The sequence below is a fragment of the Hippoglossus stenolepis genome, chromosome 21, assembly GCF_022539355.2.
Source record: "Hippoglossus stenolepis isolate QCI-W04-F060 chromosome 21, HSTE1.2, whole genome shotgun sequence".
Taxonomy (NCBI): domain Eukaryota; kingdom Metazoa; phylum Chordata; class Actinopteri; order Pleuronectiformes; family Pleuronectidae; genus Hippoglossus; species Hippoglossus stenolepis.
The window spans coordinates 7894788-7912134 of NC_061503.1; the positions used below are offsets into that span (position 1 = coordinate 7894788).

The 17347-nt window shown below is 41.4% G+C and overlaps 1 protein-coding gene across 1 annotated transcript; it reads right to left on the reverse strand.

The window, feature by feature from the left end:
• Positions 1-3433: 3433 nt before the first annotated feature.
• Positions 3434-6671, reverse strand: LOC118100730 (NADPH oxidase organizer 1). The gene is made up of 8 exons (XM_035146089.2): positions 6568-6671; positions 6382-6462; positions 6214-6286; positions 5736-5919; positions 5425-5627; positions 5209-5325; positions 4819-4936; positions 3434-4611 (listed from the first exon to the last, which is right to left on the reverse strand). Exons 1-8 carry the CDS (start codon positions 6640-6642, stop codon positions 3951-3953), a joined length of 1512 nt encoding a protein of 503 aa, XP_035001980.1. The 5' UTR covers positions 6643-6671; the 3' UTR covers positions 3434-3950.
• Positions 6672-17347: the final 10676 nt, after the last annotated feature.

Here is a 17347-nt window from a genome sequence, read left to right on the forward strand (position 1 = left end):
TATGTCATTTTCAGTCCGGTCCCTTACTGTGAAAACAAAACTAATCTTGGGTTGGACCTGGTTTCGGACTTTCAGGTGTGAAAACACCCGATGATTCTTCTCAAACTTTAAGCTCTTAATCTCCTATTAGTCAAACATAATCCCTGTTGACAGCGCCAAAAGCAGAGGCAAGAGGCTTGATCTGGTCAATAAAAAAACATCCACGTTCTCACCGCGAAGGCTGAACGCAAATGAGATGATCTGGTCTGCAAAGCATTTCCTATTTGCATCACCGGCTTTTACCATTGCATGAGCTACTTTGCACTTGCTGCAGCTCAGCCACCTCGATAGCTGGCTCCTTAGCTTTGTCAGTGGTGCACAATGGATCGTGGGATAGGTTGGCCAGAGAAGGATCCACCCGTTGGATCCTTCCTTGCTTGTGAGTGCAAGGCAAATTTGAAGGAGCCTTTCGAAATGGGACAGTCCAGTTGCGCAGTTGTGATGCAATCGGTCTTCAAATGCAGCCCCCGAAGGTTGCAGCCCCTGAAATGGGACACAACTAGTGTGTGGAAACAGTTGTGGAAGCTGTGAGTCAAACATTAGACATCATTTGACAAATCCACCTGTTTTAGCTGCTGGGCTGTTTGCTTCATCTTTTGCTGCCTTCACATTTGGTCTTGTTAATCATGTTCACAAGCAGAGTCCAATTGATTCACAACTTCATCATTTTCTGAGAGCTTACAAGTTGTGCCTTGTTTACTCACATTTGGTGTCTGAGTCAGTTTCAGAGAAGTGGATTTTGCTTTAACTTATTTGTCAGGGTTCGTGACATGTGGGTAATAACTGATAAACAGTTAAGTGGAGGTTTTTGCTGCTTCTCCTCCCTCAGAGCAGAACTGTGTGATTCAGCTTCTGCTCAAAGTACTTTGAGCTTTCCCCGCTTTTCACTCGGCTGATAACTGGCATGCAAACTGCCTGTCACTCTAAACCCTCATTTGTCTTCAAAGTTAATGTGCAATGAATTGAAAAAAGAGATATGACACATTTAAGAATATCAGTAAGTCAGTATTTACTTGAGAAGGGATGGTCATCACCTCAAAGAAAGGAGTTATTGCTTTTATAGACACAACAAGGAACTCTGAGGTGAATCATTGGTCAGAACGGTGCTGCTGATGGGAAAGGATAATGTTAGGGGAAACGCCACACTATTTACAACCCGGTTTGTTTGTGTAAGTGGGTTTGTGTGGGTGTTTTTATGTGTGTACGTGCGCTCCTGTGTGTGATACTTAAGGTAAGCTGGGACTTTCTGGAATTGGCCAGAATTGGAATAACTGGAGTACACACACATCACTCATTACACTGTGAACCTCTATCACTTTTATGTGTTTATGTGTTACATGAAAAGACCAGGAAATGGTAATACTGCAGTATCTGTAATTTGCAAAACTGGGATTTCTTTCTTTTTCAAATGACTCAGTGTGGTGTAGGTTTTACTCTTGTTGTGGGGGCCTAAATCCCCGATACAAATTATAGGGGATTCTTTACCATGGTAAAAAAAAGCAAGTCCCTGTATCGTCATTTACTGTCATGATAATTATAATATAATAAATTTGAAATATAAAATCAATGTAACTTCCTCATAGTCGTGGAACACAGCTGTGTGTGTGTGTGTGTGTGTGTGTGTGTGTGTGTGTGTGTGCGTGTGCGTGTAAGTGTTAAAGAGACACACCTTGCACTTACATCATGCTGCTGTCACATTTCCCTCTCCGTGAATCGTAAACACATATTATGATGACAGGAACATACTCTCTTACATCAAAGTATTTTCACAGGATAGAATTACCTCCTGTCAGTGAAGATCAAGTATCATTGCTTGTGAATGACAGCTCCTCTAACAAGTTGTTTTTCAACCCTATTATTACCGACACACAGGCTATTTTTTTCACTTTTGTGTGTGTGTGTGTGTGTGAGTGTGTGAACATAGACAAAATAACTCCGCTACAGACGGAGAGATATTCATCACACTTGGTTGGAATATTACTTGGGAGTGCATCTCAAAGGATTAAGAATGAAGAAGTAAGAAAATGCCGTCACTGATAATTCAAATATGCATTTTTCCAGGTATCTATGCTTCCTATAGGGCTATAGATATGCACGACCCAAAGCTTATATATATTGAAAAATAGTTTATGATCATTTGACATCATCATGGCGTCGCTATGAAGTCAGAAAACAGCATAAAATATTATAGCAATGCATTCACTTAATTAATCAGAGACACAATCTACAGTTTATTTTGAGTAACCAATGATTCTTCATCATACGGTATGAATGGCATCATGATAAAATGGTATAAAAACGTCCTGATTGTAGAATATACATCATAACAAGGCACGCATCGCCCCTCTTATGCTTTTAATTTATTTCATGTTTTGCCATCCAACTCTAATATGGCTGCTCACAATATTGTGTTGTCTTTGATACAGCATCAGCCCCTGCCTGTTCCCCATCTGACATGTTCTCCCGCAAAGACAAACTATTACACGAGGGTGAATCAGTTTATATTTGACTTAAAAGAAAAAATTCTATAACTTGTTTTAGACTGGTACATCAAATCAAAAATTTTAAAACATTTACCCGTATTATACCATGTTGGATGATTCTAACATTCTGGGAACTTGAAGACTGATACCTCGCTCATGTCTGTATGCTACAGCTGATTAGCTTAGCTTAGCTGCAATGAAAAGTGTAATTGGTGTGTAATTACTGGTTGCTGTGGAATGACTAACGTTTGCACATGCACATGCACATGCACACACGCACACACCTGAATAATAATTTTGTTACCAAATCGCAAAACGCCCGAATGTGACCAGAGATGAAAAGTCACTTGTTACCACAAGGACCTGTTACATTTTAAATTTAGACCCTCTTAGAAACATAATGGTGCTACTGTCTCTCTGACTGTCCACCATCTTATAGGTATGTCGGAAAAAACTGAACTGGCAGCAGAGTGGTGCAGTGATTTGTGGTGAATGGTAAATGCAATGTATTCATGTATCTATCCTGATCCACAGCTGCAGTGTCACCTCACTGCAACAGTGTTTTGGAGTTTGCATGTTTGCTTGGGTTTCCTCTGAATATCTACCCCGGCTTCCTCCCACAGTCCAAACACATGCAGTTTAGGTTGAACGGAGACTTTATATTGCTCAAAGGATGTGAGTCTGAATGGCTGTTGGTTGTCGATCGTCAAAGGATGAGCTGTATAGATAATGGATGCATGTAATAACTGAAAGTCAGCATCCAGCAGGGATTCTACATTCAAAAAATACTCTTGAATACATTTTTATGCAAATTAGACTTTATTGAGCTGTTAGTGTTAGACATACATGTTGTGAGGATGAACTGTGAATTCTTACAAGCTGTAATGCAGCACATACTGCACAGCTCCTTCACCACACCCGGCACATATGGAAGTTGATCAAAAGAACTTCACTTGTCAAACGCAGTATGTTCACAATTGTCCATCAGCAGAAAGTATTCGTAAGCAGTATATAAACTTTTAATGTTTAGTTAAAAAGTTAAGGTATTGCTAGGAATGATACCTCAAAGAGAAGGTATACAATATATTTTCTGTTTTACTGTTGGTAAAGAGAAAAAAGGTAAACAATATAGTGTGTAAATATGTAATCTCTTCAACTTCATCACATTGCTTGATTATTGTTTTATTCAAGCTTAAAGCTAGAGGAAATATTGTAATACTATATAACAATTCGTTTTTACTTGCTCCTTACAGTGCTTCATTGAAGCTACATTAGTCAAATACATTAGTCAAATATTCAACAACATGCTCAATTTGATCATTGTTTGTTGGAATCTGTCTCTTCAAAGTGCATATATCTCTAATAAAATCAAAAATGTTTCAATAAACAGGAAATACATAGATACATCAGTCTTTGTTTTGTAAACTGTCAGCGACGGTGGCTTTGATTGGCCTGTGGCTGAATTCGAAGCTGGCTCTGGGAGGCCAGGGCTGCTTTGCGGGTCATGGTGGTGCAGCGGGTCAGGATCTCATCAGTCTTGGGTCTGGGCGGGACCCTCGGAGCTCCCTCGCTGCCGTCGGATCCGATCGATCGAGAGCCCTCGGAGCTAATGCTGAAGCTGCGGCCATCGGACAGGCTGAGCTCAGGGCTACTGTGCCCACTGTCCCCGACGTTCCTAGGCTGGCGTGAGGCTGCGGTGGGGCTAGTGGAGCTGTCCGAGTGGCTGGATCCGCTGCTCGAGGAGAAGCCGGACAGGCTGGACTCGGTGCTGGCGATGCTCGTTTTGCGCACGCGCCCGTCTGAGGTCAGAGCGTCCCTCTCCGTCTGTGGCTGTGACAAGGTCTCAGACAGGACGTCCAGAGATTGGGACTTGTGGAACCGCCCAGGCGCGGGGGTCTGCCCTCTGTACTGACCTGCAGAATCCCATTCTGGGTTGGTGCCGGGTGAATAAGAGGCCTGAGGTGCACTGCTGGATGCCAGGTTGAGAGTAGAGCTATGCATCTTCCTCTGCAAGTTGAAGAGGCCAGTACGTGGGTTGTTGTATGGCCTCAGGTACATGGAGGGGATGTAACCTGCCTTGCCATTGAATCTGGACAGAGGATTGCAAGGAAAAGAGAATTTATTATGAACCCTTAATCAGAATGTAGCGGTCTGCAGACGAAACAACAATTTCATTTTTAACCTGGGAGTGAATTGATTGAAAATATAAAGACATTGAGATGTTTTATCATTTTCCTTCAATGTGTGTCACGGTGAATTGTTTGCAGTGCAATGACAGACAAGAACGCAGGGGTACCTGATGAGCCACCAGCCGTTGTCAGACTTCCTCAGCACCTCCACCACGGAGCCAATGGGCACAGACACCTCATCCTCCTTCTTAGTGGAGTAATTCCTCACCGCACAATACAGGGAACCTAAAAGTCAAAAATGAGTTAGAGAAAATCTGCCACAGTCTTTAATGAATGAGGACAAACACACAAATAGTCTTTTTTAAAAGACAAAGCACAGATGTTTGGTGGAAGAGAAGACACACGAGTGACTTTCAATGGTTAAAAAGTTCACCTTGTGCTCTTTGTAACAACTAGTTCTCATGGGAATGTCAAGTATGTAAAGGTGTAAATTAGGCTGATGAGCAGTTGCGTACGCTATGTACAGTATGTGTGATTTACACACTAAAATATCTCACCTCCCAGCTGGAATCTGGCGTCGTCGACATCATCATCATCCTCTGCATCCCATAGCTCCAGATAGGGAGCAGGAAACCAGGCCAGGCGCTTCTCCTCGTTTTCCACCATCCACCAGCCTGGAGAGAGAAAAGCAGAAGCTCACAGTTTAGAGAGGAATGTTTGATACCGGATAATAAGGTGCTTCAATAAAATGCATTCTCAGTTCAAGCACTCACCTGCAGGGTCTTTGATCAGTACATCCAGCTTCTCGTCCACAGCGACCTTAAATGGACGATTGTTGGTGTCCTTCGTCTCGTAGGCGGCCACGCAGCGGTGCGTCTGGGTGACCAACGGCTGGCTGACAATGCCTGCAGGCTGGCGAGTGGAAACTCCACTACCGGATTCATCAGGCAGATCATCAGACAGCATGATCATGACGCTGTGTGAGAGAGGAGTCACCTTTAGAACAATTTGCTATCTGGTAATCGGAGGAGATCCTGAAATGCAACCGAACTGAACTTGAAAGCTGCACTGCAACACAAGCTACCTGTTCTTGGTGAAGTCAGGCTGCAGGTCGTGGTCTTTGGGCGTGAAGAACTGCGTGACCTCTGAGCTCTGAGTCACCGTCTGGTCGCACTTGAGCAGTTTCTCGCAGTAGCTCTCCAAAAACTTCATGCGCTGGATAGATCGCCTGGAACCTTTCTGCTGCAGGCTGCTCTTCCTGGCCTTTCCTGTAGAAAGGAGAAGAAATTGTTCAAAATAATTGCATTTGCTGTCAGAGAGATGAGCATCAGAACCGTATATATAAGCATTCTCTTATTAATAACTAAATATTATTTCTAGGCCTTTTCTAAATCCTCGCATACTTTTTCTCGAAGCAAAAATAAAGATGGGCACATCACATCAGGATGTTATGAGGACAAATCATTGCAGATTTAGATCCGTGAGGTGATGAAGGAGATGATAAGGCCTCAGCAGATATTTGTAATAAAAACATTTTTTAATAATAATAATAATAATCTTACCTTGAAATTTGGGGATCACTCTGTCGTTTTTCCGAAAAGGGTTCATGTGAGGAAATCTCTTTTTCAGCTGCCTCTGTTTGTAATAAAAGATAAATACATATTCATATAATACACTTATAGTATATACTACAAAACATGTACTACTTCTGACTTATTGATTATTCTTACATGAAAGTTCTTGAAATCCTGGAAAGATCTGTAGATTATCACCTCAGCCCCATCAGACCACAGCAGACATATCATGAACATCTGTGGAGTTAAAAGAAAAAGTTGTTTTGTATTGTAACAGATACATTATCAAATTATCAGCTGAAATAAAATAAATTATTAATATTGTTATTGTAAAAAACTCACCTTGAGTTTTGGTGTGTCCCTGTGGACGGCTCCAATGATGCGGGCGCTGATTACAAAGCGCTGATCCTCAGTCATCGTGAGAGTCTTCTTTTCTCAGCTTGCAGGATGGAAGGAAGAGATGTCTCTTAGTCCTGTCAACCTGCGGTTAATATAGGCTCCACAGAGAGGGGGCGGGCTGAAGGAGGCGGCCCTAAAACACCTGAGGGCTGCAGCATCCAAAAGGGTGTGTCCTACACCAGTAACTGTGCTGTGACTGCGGGTGGTTTTATTGAATACACACAGTGTTCATCACAGACTGCAGGAGGGAATGCAGTAAAACTGGAAAAAGTCCCAGATGAATAGCCTAGTGTAATTAAACATGTGCAAACGTGCAAATCAAAAAGATGTTTGGTAATGCCTAGGGCACTGTTTTTTAAAAAATTATACAAGACAGTATGTCCTCACTGCCGGAACAAAAACAGCATGGACCAGCTTTTTATATGCTGCTTACTTTAGCTGGTCTCGGCTGGTGTTATGGTTGAGTTGGTTCAGGCCGGACAGGCTTGGAATGATTTGACCTAGCCTATGTTTTCCTACTTTATAGATCAGCACTCAGTAGATTACATACTTTCACCAAGGCTGAACAGTCCCCACTTTACCAAAATTCACTGGGTTCGTCCCTGACCCACGCTTTGTTGTTTTGTGGAAATTTTGTTTATGTGTAATCTTGCTTACAAAAATAACAAACCAATAACCAACAAGGGTGAAACATAACCTCGTTGGCGGGGGATAATGTCTTGAAAAGAAACAAGACGTGTTAAAAATATTTTCATTATGTCAACATCATATATTGATGACAATTTTAATGGACGATTCCGTCAACTTTTTACGGACCCCGTGGAAGTGTAGCCAAGGGATTCACTATCTGACATATGCTTGTCATTTCATTGGGACATTATGAGCTATCGCGTCATTAAAGTGTGATTATGAACATCCGGCGTAAAGAGGTAGGTATGCAGGTGAGTTGCCACTTGCGGACAAACAGGTAAGCACGCACACGTACAAAGAGTCGGGAAAAATCGTCAAGGACAGGAAACGGATAGTACAAAGAGGGAAAGGTGGGGTTTAGCGGAAGTTGCAGCATGTGCATGTGCATTGGCAAACGTTAGTCATTCCACAGCAACCAGTAATTACACACCAATTACACTTTTCATTGCAGCTAAGCTAAGCGAATCAGCTGTAGCATACAGACACGAGCGAGGTATCGGTCTTCAAGTTCCCAGAATGTTAGAATCATCCAACGTGGTATAATACGGGTAAATGTTTTAAAATTTTGATTTGATGTACCAGTCTAAAACAAGTTATAGAAGTTTTTTCTTTGAAGCAAGCAATCATGTTTTGATTCTCTCAAGAATTTATTACAATATCAGCTGCTCCTCTCCTGTTATAACCTTCTGGTATGTGCTGCCTCCATAACTCCCAGAAGCAAAACTTTTTTTGCACGTGCAATCACTTTACACTTGTCATCTGGCAGCAATATTCCTTATCAGCAACTGGTGTGGAGAGCTGTGTGTGTGTGTGTGTGTACGTGTGTGTACGTGTGTGTCTGTTGTGAATGACTAAATAAATATGTGCATGTTGTGGGAGCGAGCAGGTGTGTCTTCAAAGTGAGGACTGCATGAGAGGGCCAGAGTCAGAGGGGGTTATCCCAGCCACTCATCAGATGGATGTGGATGCAGGGTCCTCGTCTGAAGTGGTGCCAAGATATTATACACACAAACACACACAGTGTTACGGTGTAAAAGGTCAGGACTGTCCAGTTTTGTTTATGTCCTGAGAAGATGTCAGCACCTGAGTCTGGAGCCACGTGAGGTTTTCCCCCTTTTCAGAATTTGTGTTCATCTGTCAAGGAAGAGACTCGTGTGCACGTGCATGAGATCTGCTTCTCTGTCTGGAGGAGCAAAACACTGAAAGTCTTTCATGGACTCAGTCACACAATTACTAGCTCACACAAATGTGTGTAACGATGGACAACACATCTCCACTTCATCCATTTGTTCATGGCATTGTCCATTACTACAGACTTACTTGAACACGTGGTAAGCACCTCAAATGACTGATCTTTGAGAAAAATGTATAGGACGCATAGGAACGGGGGACAATAAAGACGATTTGGCTTCACATTTGGGGAATGTCGGGGCAAACCTGGCTTTAATCTCCAGCTCATCAAAAGGAGCTGGTCAAGACTGCCAGATAATTCCGTCCTGACCGTAGTGCTACCCGTGATCTTGCCTACGGTCAAGGTGTGAGGGGCTGTCGATAGGTGTAACCCTGTGATTTTGTGGGTCATTAGGGTCACCAGAGTTGAGTGTGTATTGAGTTGTCTAGGGAGAGAACCCAGGAGAGAATTAGGTGGCTGATGGTTGGAGTCTTAAACCACCTCCTCTTCTTCTTTCACTCCTCTTTCAGTCCATCTATCTTCTCTGGCCATTGCCATCATCAAAAGAGTCTCTCTTGCCTTTAAAGTGGAAGCATGACTGGTAAAATCCTGACCTGAAAAACTGGCTCTTCGATGTTGGGCCATGTGTTTGCGTTTTGTTTCTTCAATGTATAGGTCTGAGCAATTCCTGTTGCACTGGATAGCAAAAACCACATTGTTTTGTCAGTATCTGAGAGTTTGTCATCAGGCTGAACAAGCTTCTGCCTCAGGGTGTTGCTTGGCTTGAAATGCGCAGGTATGTGGATTTTGTTTTTTCAGCGTCTCTAAGGATTCTTTATGAGCTGCTTAATATCTGCCATCTTGTTTTAATACATACAACACCTATGAAGATACAAAAAATAAAAATAAGAGGCTAAACAAGATATCATCAGAGCAATCGTTGGGGTGGGAAAAATTGTGCAACACGTGTATATTCCAAATACCCTTGAGGTTTTTTGTGTGTTGTCTTATACCTCATGAAGTGACCTGAGGGGGTATGGAGACCTCTGTAGGAATGCTGTAGATTCGTTGTTTGGCGTCATCCAGTCTCCTGCTGCTACCTGTGCTCCAAGTAACGATATTGTGTATTGACTGAATTCACGTGCCTCTTCCTTGACAGATGGACAAAAAAATCTGAAACGGGGGAAAACCTCACGTGGCTTCAGACTCAGGTGCTGACATCTTCTCAGTACATAAACAAAACTGGACAGTCCTGACCTTTTGCCTTTTAACTGTGTGTGAGCTGTTACGGCACTGATTTACAGAGCTCTGAGAAAACTAAAAGGAAATAAAAGGCAGTTGTGAAACAAATAATTAGGAAGACTGAAAGCTAAAAGAAATGCTCCTTTAATCCCATCCGAAGCTACTGCAAAACAAGCAGGAGAGTACTGTGAAATTCCCTTTCACCTGTGAGCTGAATGAATGGACTGAGGGTGAACGGCCGGTGGCTGGATCATTCGCCCCTAGAAAGTTCAAAATGATGGCTGAAATAGTGAAAACAGGGAGAGTAAATTCAAATTGGGACTATCAATATATGTGTGAATGTGCTCCCAAATGGATAAAACAGCCGCAAACATGTAAACACACTTCCCTTACCTTGGAAATGCATTCATGTAAAAAAGATCCAAAGCGAATAAAGCCAAATATTCAGACTGAACAGAGAAGCAAGCCTCTGCCAAGTGTCATGGAAGGGCAGGTAAAAACTCGCTCAGCTGAGTAAGTTAAATAAGAATGGTTCCCTGTCGACTCCTTCCAAAAGTAAACTCAGGCCAAGATACTAAAAGAGCTGTAAAACGCCCTGATAGTATGTGGTCTCTAGTGGAATATGCTGCTGCACTGGACCAAGGGCCAGATGCTGATGACTGAGAAACGGGGAAAAAAAGGGGGGTTGTCTCCGGCGCACACATACTCACCATGACGACGGCTGAGAAAGAGAAGAAAAAGAGTGATGATGCTGAGCAGAGGAGGGAGATGACAGTTAAAGCAATAAAAGGTGAACGAGTGGAGCAAACAGAATATAATGAGAGGGAATGAAGCTTTGCTGAAACCATGGACACCTGGCGAATGAACTGAAATGGCAGATAGAGCCCCCTGACACCGTGGATAAAACCAAAAGCCTTTTATGAACGGTTGGAAATCAGAAGCTTATAAGGTTCTCTCCGTGGATGCAGATATGCTAATAAAGGTGAATGGTCAAATGTCGAGCATAATTTCTCACATGGTGATGGGACTGGTGCTGAAATGCCAGAGTGCTGGCTCACGAAATGCAAAGATGGCATTGAGAGGGTTAGGGTTAGGGTTAGATTCCAGACTGTGTGGGATGCTAATGCAGGCATAGAAATGAGATTGTGATCCGCCGCTAGTACAAACACGTCTCAATGGATTTTTTCCCTCATGTACCAACGGTGATCAAACTTCAGTGTCCTGATTGGCAGAAAAATACATTTTCACAATTAAGACACATAATTGCATCCATGGAATTGCAATGTATCACTGCCTGTTTCTCTCGTTCTGTGCCAAAAGATTATCTGGAGAAGGCTGAGGCTGCTCACCAAGGAAACCTCCTCGCCCTCCAAGCTCTACCAACGTCCTAGCAGCGACTCGATGTCCTGCTTGCAAACTTCAGCCAGCAACTGAACTGAACTCAACAGGAACCAGCAAGACGACACAAAACTGCGAACTGCACAGCAACTTCCGTTTTCCCCTTTCCACGGACTGGTAACACATCTGGGCTTAATAATTATACTAGGCTAAGCAAGACTGTTTATTCGATTCTGTGTGAGGTTTATAAGTTTGATTTGTTGTGATATTTTGGGTACAAGTTATTGAGAAAGTAATGTTAGTCTGTTATGCTCTTCACAGTCTTTCGTTGCATCCAATCTAGTAACTTTCTCTAATTTGGCACACACACAGACACACGCATTACTCTTCACCTCATTATCTCTACAGGTCGTAAACATTCCAATAGGTGGGGGAAGGGTGTTATCTCTTTGGCCAGCCACCATCTTGAAAGCACGCTGACTCACACAGACACACACACATGTATACACACATACCTATCTTTGTTTAGCAATTAGACCGTTAGTAATTTGTGTTTTTATACTTTATTATATTCATAATAAATGTTTTTCTTTCACAAATGTTTTTCCATTAATGTTGCATAAGTGAATTTCGCCAACCTCTACACTGTCAAGAACCCCATATCTTTCAACTTAGCTAACTATCTATATGGTAATTTTGGTTATAGTTATTAATTTAATTGTTAATCAGAGTTCCAAATTTGTAGTTAGAACCTTTATGAGACTTAATCAATAAATTGGCTATCTTTTCACTTCCTTTGAAGGGTGGTGCCCCGAGGTAACTTTAATCAATTAAAGTTATTATTTAATATTAATAATAAAATATTAATATTTAATATTTTTATCTTGATAACCAAATTTATTGAATGCCGAAAGGCACACCATTTTATGGTATCACGTTTGATGCATTATGGCACAACAATATGCTTGAGTGGCCCGTTCATATAGAATCCAAGGTCCTGATAATCATCTGTTCCTTTGTTTCTGCCTCGATTAAATGCGGCAGTTACAAGCGGACCGTTAATGCGGCAGGTACAAGACGTACCGTTGGACTCAGATAACCTCCCAATGCGATGTGTTCCATAATCTTGTCTAGCAGGCTCCTATTTCTCTGACACAGATGATGACTCCTCTGACAGCGAGGTTCGTCGCAGCGTTGTTACATTTCAGCCGAATGAAGATCGACAGAATGCCTGGATTTGGGTTAAATTGCCAAATGTCTGTTTCTGTCGTTAGATAGAGCTTGTGTGAGAAATAAATAATAATAAATCTGTGTGATTTCTTTACGATGCTGTTTGACTTATTGTGGTTTTGCATTTGGAAGTGTACTCATTTATTATCATTTGTTGATCATTTTATCTTGAATTTATTATTATTGGCTCAGGTTATTTAAGCAATTTGGTTCAGTGTGATGTTGGAATGATTAAATTACTCTATATGGTGCGATGGAACTGATCATATGATCCCTTATTGAAGTTAACTGTTTTAAATTGCATGAATGATTGCAAGTTAGGCTACTGAATTTTCTGTTGATATTTGAGTTTTCATATATGTAATCCTTTCTAATTTTGATCTATTTTGATGCACTTTAAAGATGATTCCTTGCTTTAGCTAGATTGTGAGTGCAGTCTGGGTTTCCCTGGACCGGCAATTAGTCACCAAGGGTTTTACTCTCTGAAGGACGTTCCTCAGACTAATTATTTCATGATGCTTCTCCATGTTTTCCTGTTTTACGTGGAGGACTTAATTGAGCATGTGGGTGATACCTTTCCATGGTGGTGTGTGCATTTGCTGATTTGCAGTTGTTGGTGTGTCATCTTATTTTAGGCTGTCTGTGGATGCGGCTCACTGGGCACATGTAGTTCATTAACTGATGTTAAAAGTTATTTTCTCATACGGACACACAGGAAATGGTTCCAGCAATTGTTGCACTTCGTTATTGGCCTTGATATTGATCGATCAAGCCTGTGAAAATTCAATATCCAGAACATTTATCCAATTGTAACTGCATATTTTTACTTTTCATGAATCCGCTGGCTTCTGTCATAACTTTCCTCTGCCATTTGTACGTGCACATTCCTCCGGGCCCCAACACAAAGATCTCATGGAGATGATGTATAGGCTTATAGATTTTTGTGAGGATCAGTTCAGAATGTATCTATGCAAAGGATCGACTTGTATCGGATTAACTGACAATGGCTGTCAGTGGAGAAGAAAAGGCACCAGGATTTGTCACGTAGCACCACACAGCATCATTTGGTATGAATTGGCCTGACTCACAATCGCCTCTTTGTTTAGGCGGCTTTGAATTGAAACGTCATTTAGCAGAATAGGTGTTGCTCATCCCGTAGCTTTCATTTGCCTCTCCCTGCCACAGCACATACCAGAAATCTCCAATCCAGGACAAGGAAATGAATGCAAAATATCTTCCCTGTTATGTTATCTGTCATGACGAAGAAAGGCATTCAAATACAAGTGTTTGAAATATTTTATTAGCATATCAAACCACAGCTCTTACATAAGGAGAAGCTGAGATTGGTGGATTAGGACAACTGAGAGGGGGGAAAAAACACTAACCACCGGCCAAACACACGAGGACGTGACATCAAGCACAGTTTACAGCCCCTGACAAACACCGTCTAATTCTTCAGGAGGCGCTGCAAAAGAAAATGTGCAGAAATGTAAATGGGTCTTAATGACTTGCTTGTTAGTAGTGGTACTTAAAACCCTCTGGAAGATTCTAGACTTCCTCCGCCAATGAGGTTATTTTTTCACCCTTGTCCGTATGTTTGTTTGTTTGTCAACAAGATTTCACAAAAACAACTATATTTTGGAATGGATCCAGATCAGCAGGTGGATCAAGGATTTTTTTTTGGTTCAAAATGTGGCTAAATAAATAAATTAGAATAGTACTCAGTAGGCGGCAAACCTCCGCCAAGGCCCAATATGAAACCACATCCACATTATCCAGATCAACAGATTCTTTCCCTGACCCATGCATCCTTCCACCAAGTTTCGTGGTGATGTTTTGTTGCATAATCTTGCTTTCAAACAAACAAACAAAAAATACTGATGATATTAGGTTAGATTTCATATATACTTTAAAAACTGCACTACAAGGAAGCTGCAGATGTAACTTTTTCCCATTATACTTGCAAAATAGTGCATAAACTGGGACTCGTTGCCATTAAAGATTGATTTATTTTTAGCAGTGAGCTTTTCTTTGGCTCTGTCCTCCTTGAAGACGTGACCAAAGGTTTATCCAGTCATCTAATCATGCACAAAAGGAGGTGGAGCTTCTGTGAAGTTTCTGTGAACATTTGTTGTCACAAGAAGACGGAAGCTGCGAAGTGGTTAACAAAGCAGATTGTATATCTATGGCCAGTGTCGGGAAATAAGGGTGTGGTCAGTAGATACACAAAAAACACAGACACGTGCACCTTACGTTCAAGTCATTTGCTTTCCTTACTGGTACTCCCTTTGTGAAACGTAAGTCACACCAAATGAAGCAGCCACTGCCAAAAATACTGAAGTGATGCAAGGTTTCAAGGGACGTCATATAAATATTTTGGATTTTTTTTTTTTATGACCTCGTTGATCTTCAGTTTGTGCAAATCTTCTACTTTAAGAGTCGTTATTATTCTGCCAAACATCGTCTTTGAGTGGTTAAACCCCTTATTTATTTATTTATTTCAAGCAGCCATGTCTTGAATGTATGATCTGAAGTCTGGTTATCTGGTAAAAAGATGTGGAGATACTTCACTAAATAAACAAGAAAGCTGACGTGTCAGGGGTCAGTTTAAATGTTAGTATACTGAATGTGATAACTTGTTAATGCACGTGTAGTATATAGCCTCGCTTCTCATTCTAATCTGCAGTAAAAGGGTTGAAACAATGTATTGTTTGTTATTGTCATGAGCTCATGAGCTCTATTAAACTGAATTATGCTCTTTGTGTGTCTCCAGATTTACTTCCTGCCTTTGTCCTGTTCCCCAGCTCTCGTGAATGTCTGCACCTGTTTCTAATGTGTTTCACCAGTGTTCAATTAGCTCTGCCTTCCTATAAGTGCTTCCCTTTGTCTTAGTCAGACCGTCTTGTTCCCTTGTCATTTTGTTTTCCGCTTGTCTCTATCACACGTGGCTTCCAGCGTTTCCCTGTTCCCCTGTGTTTCTTTTCATTTCTTTTCTTTTTGTGGAATTTGTTTTTGTTGGACCATCCTTTGCGTTTTGCTCCTCCTGCTTTCCTGATAGTTATTCCACCTTAGGTGTTAAGTGTTAAATGTTTTAAAGGTTCAGTATATTCAAAAAATGTGGCAACATTGGTAACTTTGCACAGTTTCACCTGCAAAACTCCAGTAGTTAAAGCTATTAACCATTGACTTATAATGGACCGAGTGACTGTCTGTCTGCTTATCATAAAAACATTGGTCATTGCATTTCAGGACTTTTTCCTTATCAATGTAAATTGATGGTGACATATCTGACAAGAAAGCATCAGCATCCTTCCTTGAAGGAACACGATAAAAAAAACTGGTTTGTTTACACTTGTTAAGAATACAAAGAACGTATTATGATCTTGACTGAGGAAATAAAGCACGTGCACGTGTTATGTGATTTGGTTAATTACTGTAACTGTGCACGTTTTTGGCTGATGCACTGGCTGATTTATCACAGGTACACTATGTTAGCTATCCAACCCTTTAGATGACATGCTTCAGTTCTGACTTCCAATCAGTGCCATGGTGCCAAGAGATGATGCATGAGATGATGTATGAATGACATAAAGGGATAAAGGGATAGTTCACCACATCTTCGGTTTGGTGCATTATAACTGGCTGCGGACAGTAACACTGCAAATATTTGTATTGTAACCTTTTCCTGCTAACAAGGTCAGCTTTGAATATTCCCAGATGTCACCACTCCTCTGAACAAGCCTTTAAAAGTTAAGTCAAGTTCAAAAACATAAAACCAAGCCCAGTTTAGTCTGACATGTCTGGATTTATACAGAAGATAAAAACCCTTTTCTTAAAGGGATAGTTCACCCAAAAATGAAAATCCACTCATTATCTACACACCACTATGCTGATGGTGATGTGGGTGAAGTGTTTGAGTCCACAAAACACTTTTGAACGTTCAGGGGTAAACAGGGGTAATCAGCCAAATCCAGTACAATTGAAGTAAATGGTAACTCCTTCTTTAAACTTAAAAAAAAAACAACAGAAAAAAAACATTGAATGCCCCCATGCTGCTCCTGTGGTGTCATCCAAGTGTCCGTAAGCCCTGATAATAATGCAGAGATCTTAATGAAAAGAAACAACCATATGTAGAGTGCTGATATCTATGAGCAGGTGAAATTTGGTGCGGATCCAGATAATGATCCGGATTTTTAGGGGGGGTGATCTTTGCTGTACAGTAACAAATATTCCTCTAAAATATATCAGAGAATGGATATTTATTCTTTCTCTGATATCAATACATGGGCATGCAATAGGGTGATAAAGCGGCCACTCTTCTGACGCTTCACACGTCCTGTCATGTTTCTGTTTGGTGACAGTTATTTCAGAAAGCTGGTGTACACACCTAGAACTGAAATTCCAGTAATGAGAAGTGCAACATTTCAGGCCTGCGGGTGACACAGACAGTCTTTACACAAAATACGCACAATAACCACACACTTTTTGTCTCTCTTGTTATTCTAGCTTGACGTGACTTTGATTATCCCCCTTTTTCCTTCTTTCTTTCATTTTAACAGCAGAGATCGAAAATGACACAGTCAAATACTCGGCAGCTATTACACACATGCAGCCATTCAATTTAGCGCAGATATCCATGGTGCCGGGAGGATGAATCCTGACAGCTTTGATAATCCGCCTGACTTTTCCTCCAGTGCCACTGAAGTGACACGTGTGCACAGTATCTCCTCGTCTGCTGCTGGGTGGATCTGCGCACAATGGCTCTGGTGATCTCCTGACTTCCCCCTCTGGCGCCACCGTGAGGTCGACAGTTGTGGTCTGGAGTGAAATGCCTCAGCAACTGTTGGATGGATCGCCGGGAAGTGTGCAGCACACACTCACGCCACCCTCAGGACAAAATGTATTCACTTTTGTAATTCTAGTTTTCAAGCTAATATAATCATTGGGTAAATGTTTATATTATGCATGTATATATATATATATTTTATCCAAACCTTTCCCCCCTAAATTTCTGCAAAACTAGTGACGTTCCCTGTAACTGCTGCACAGCTG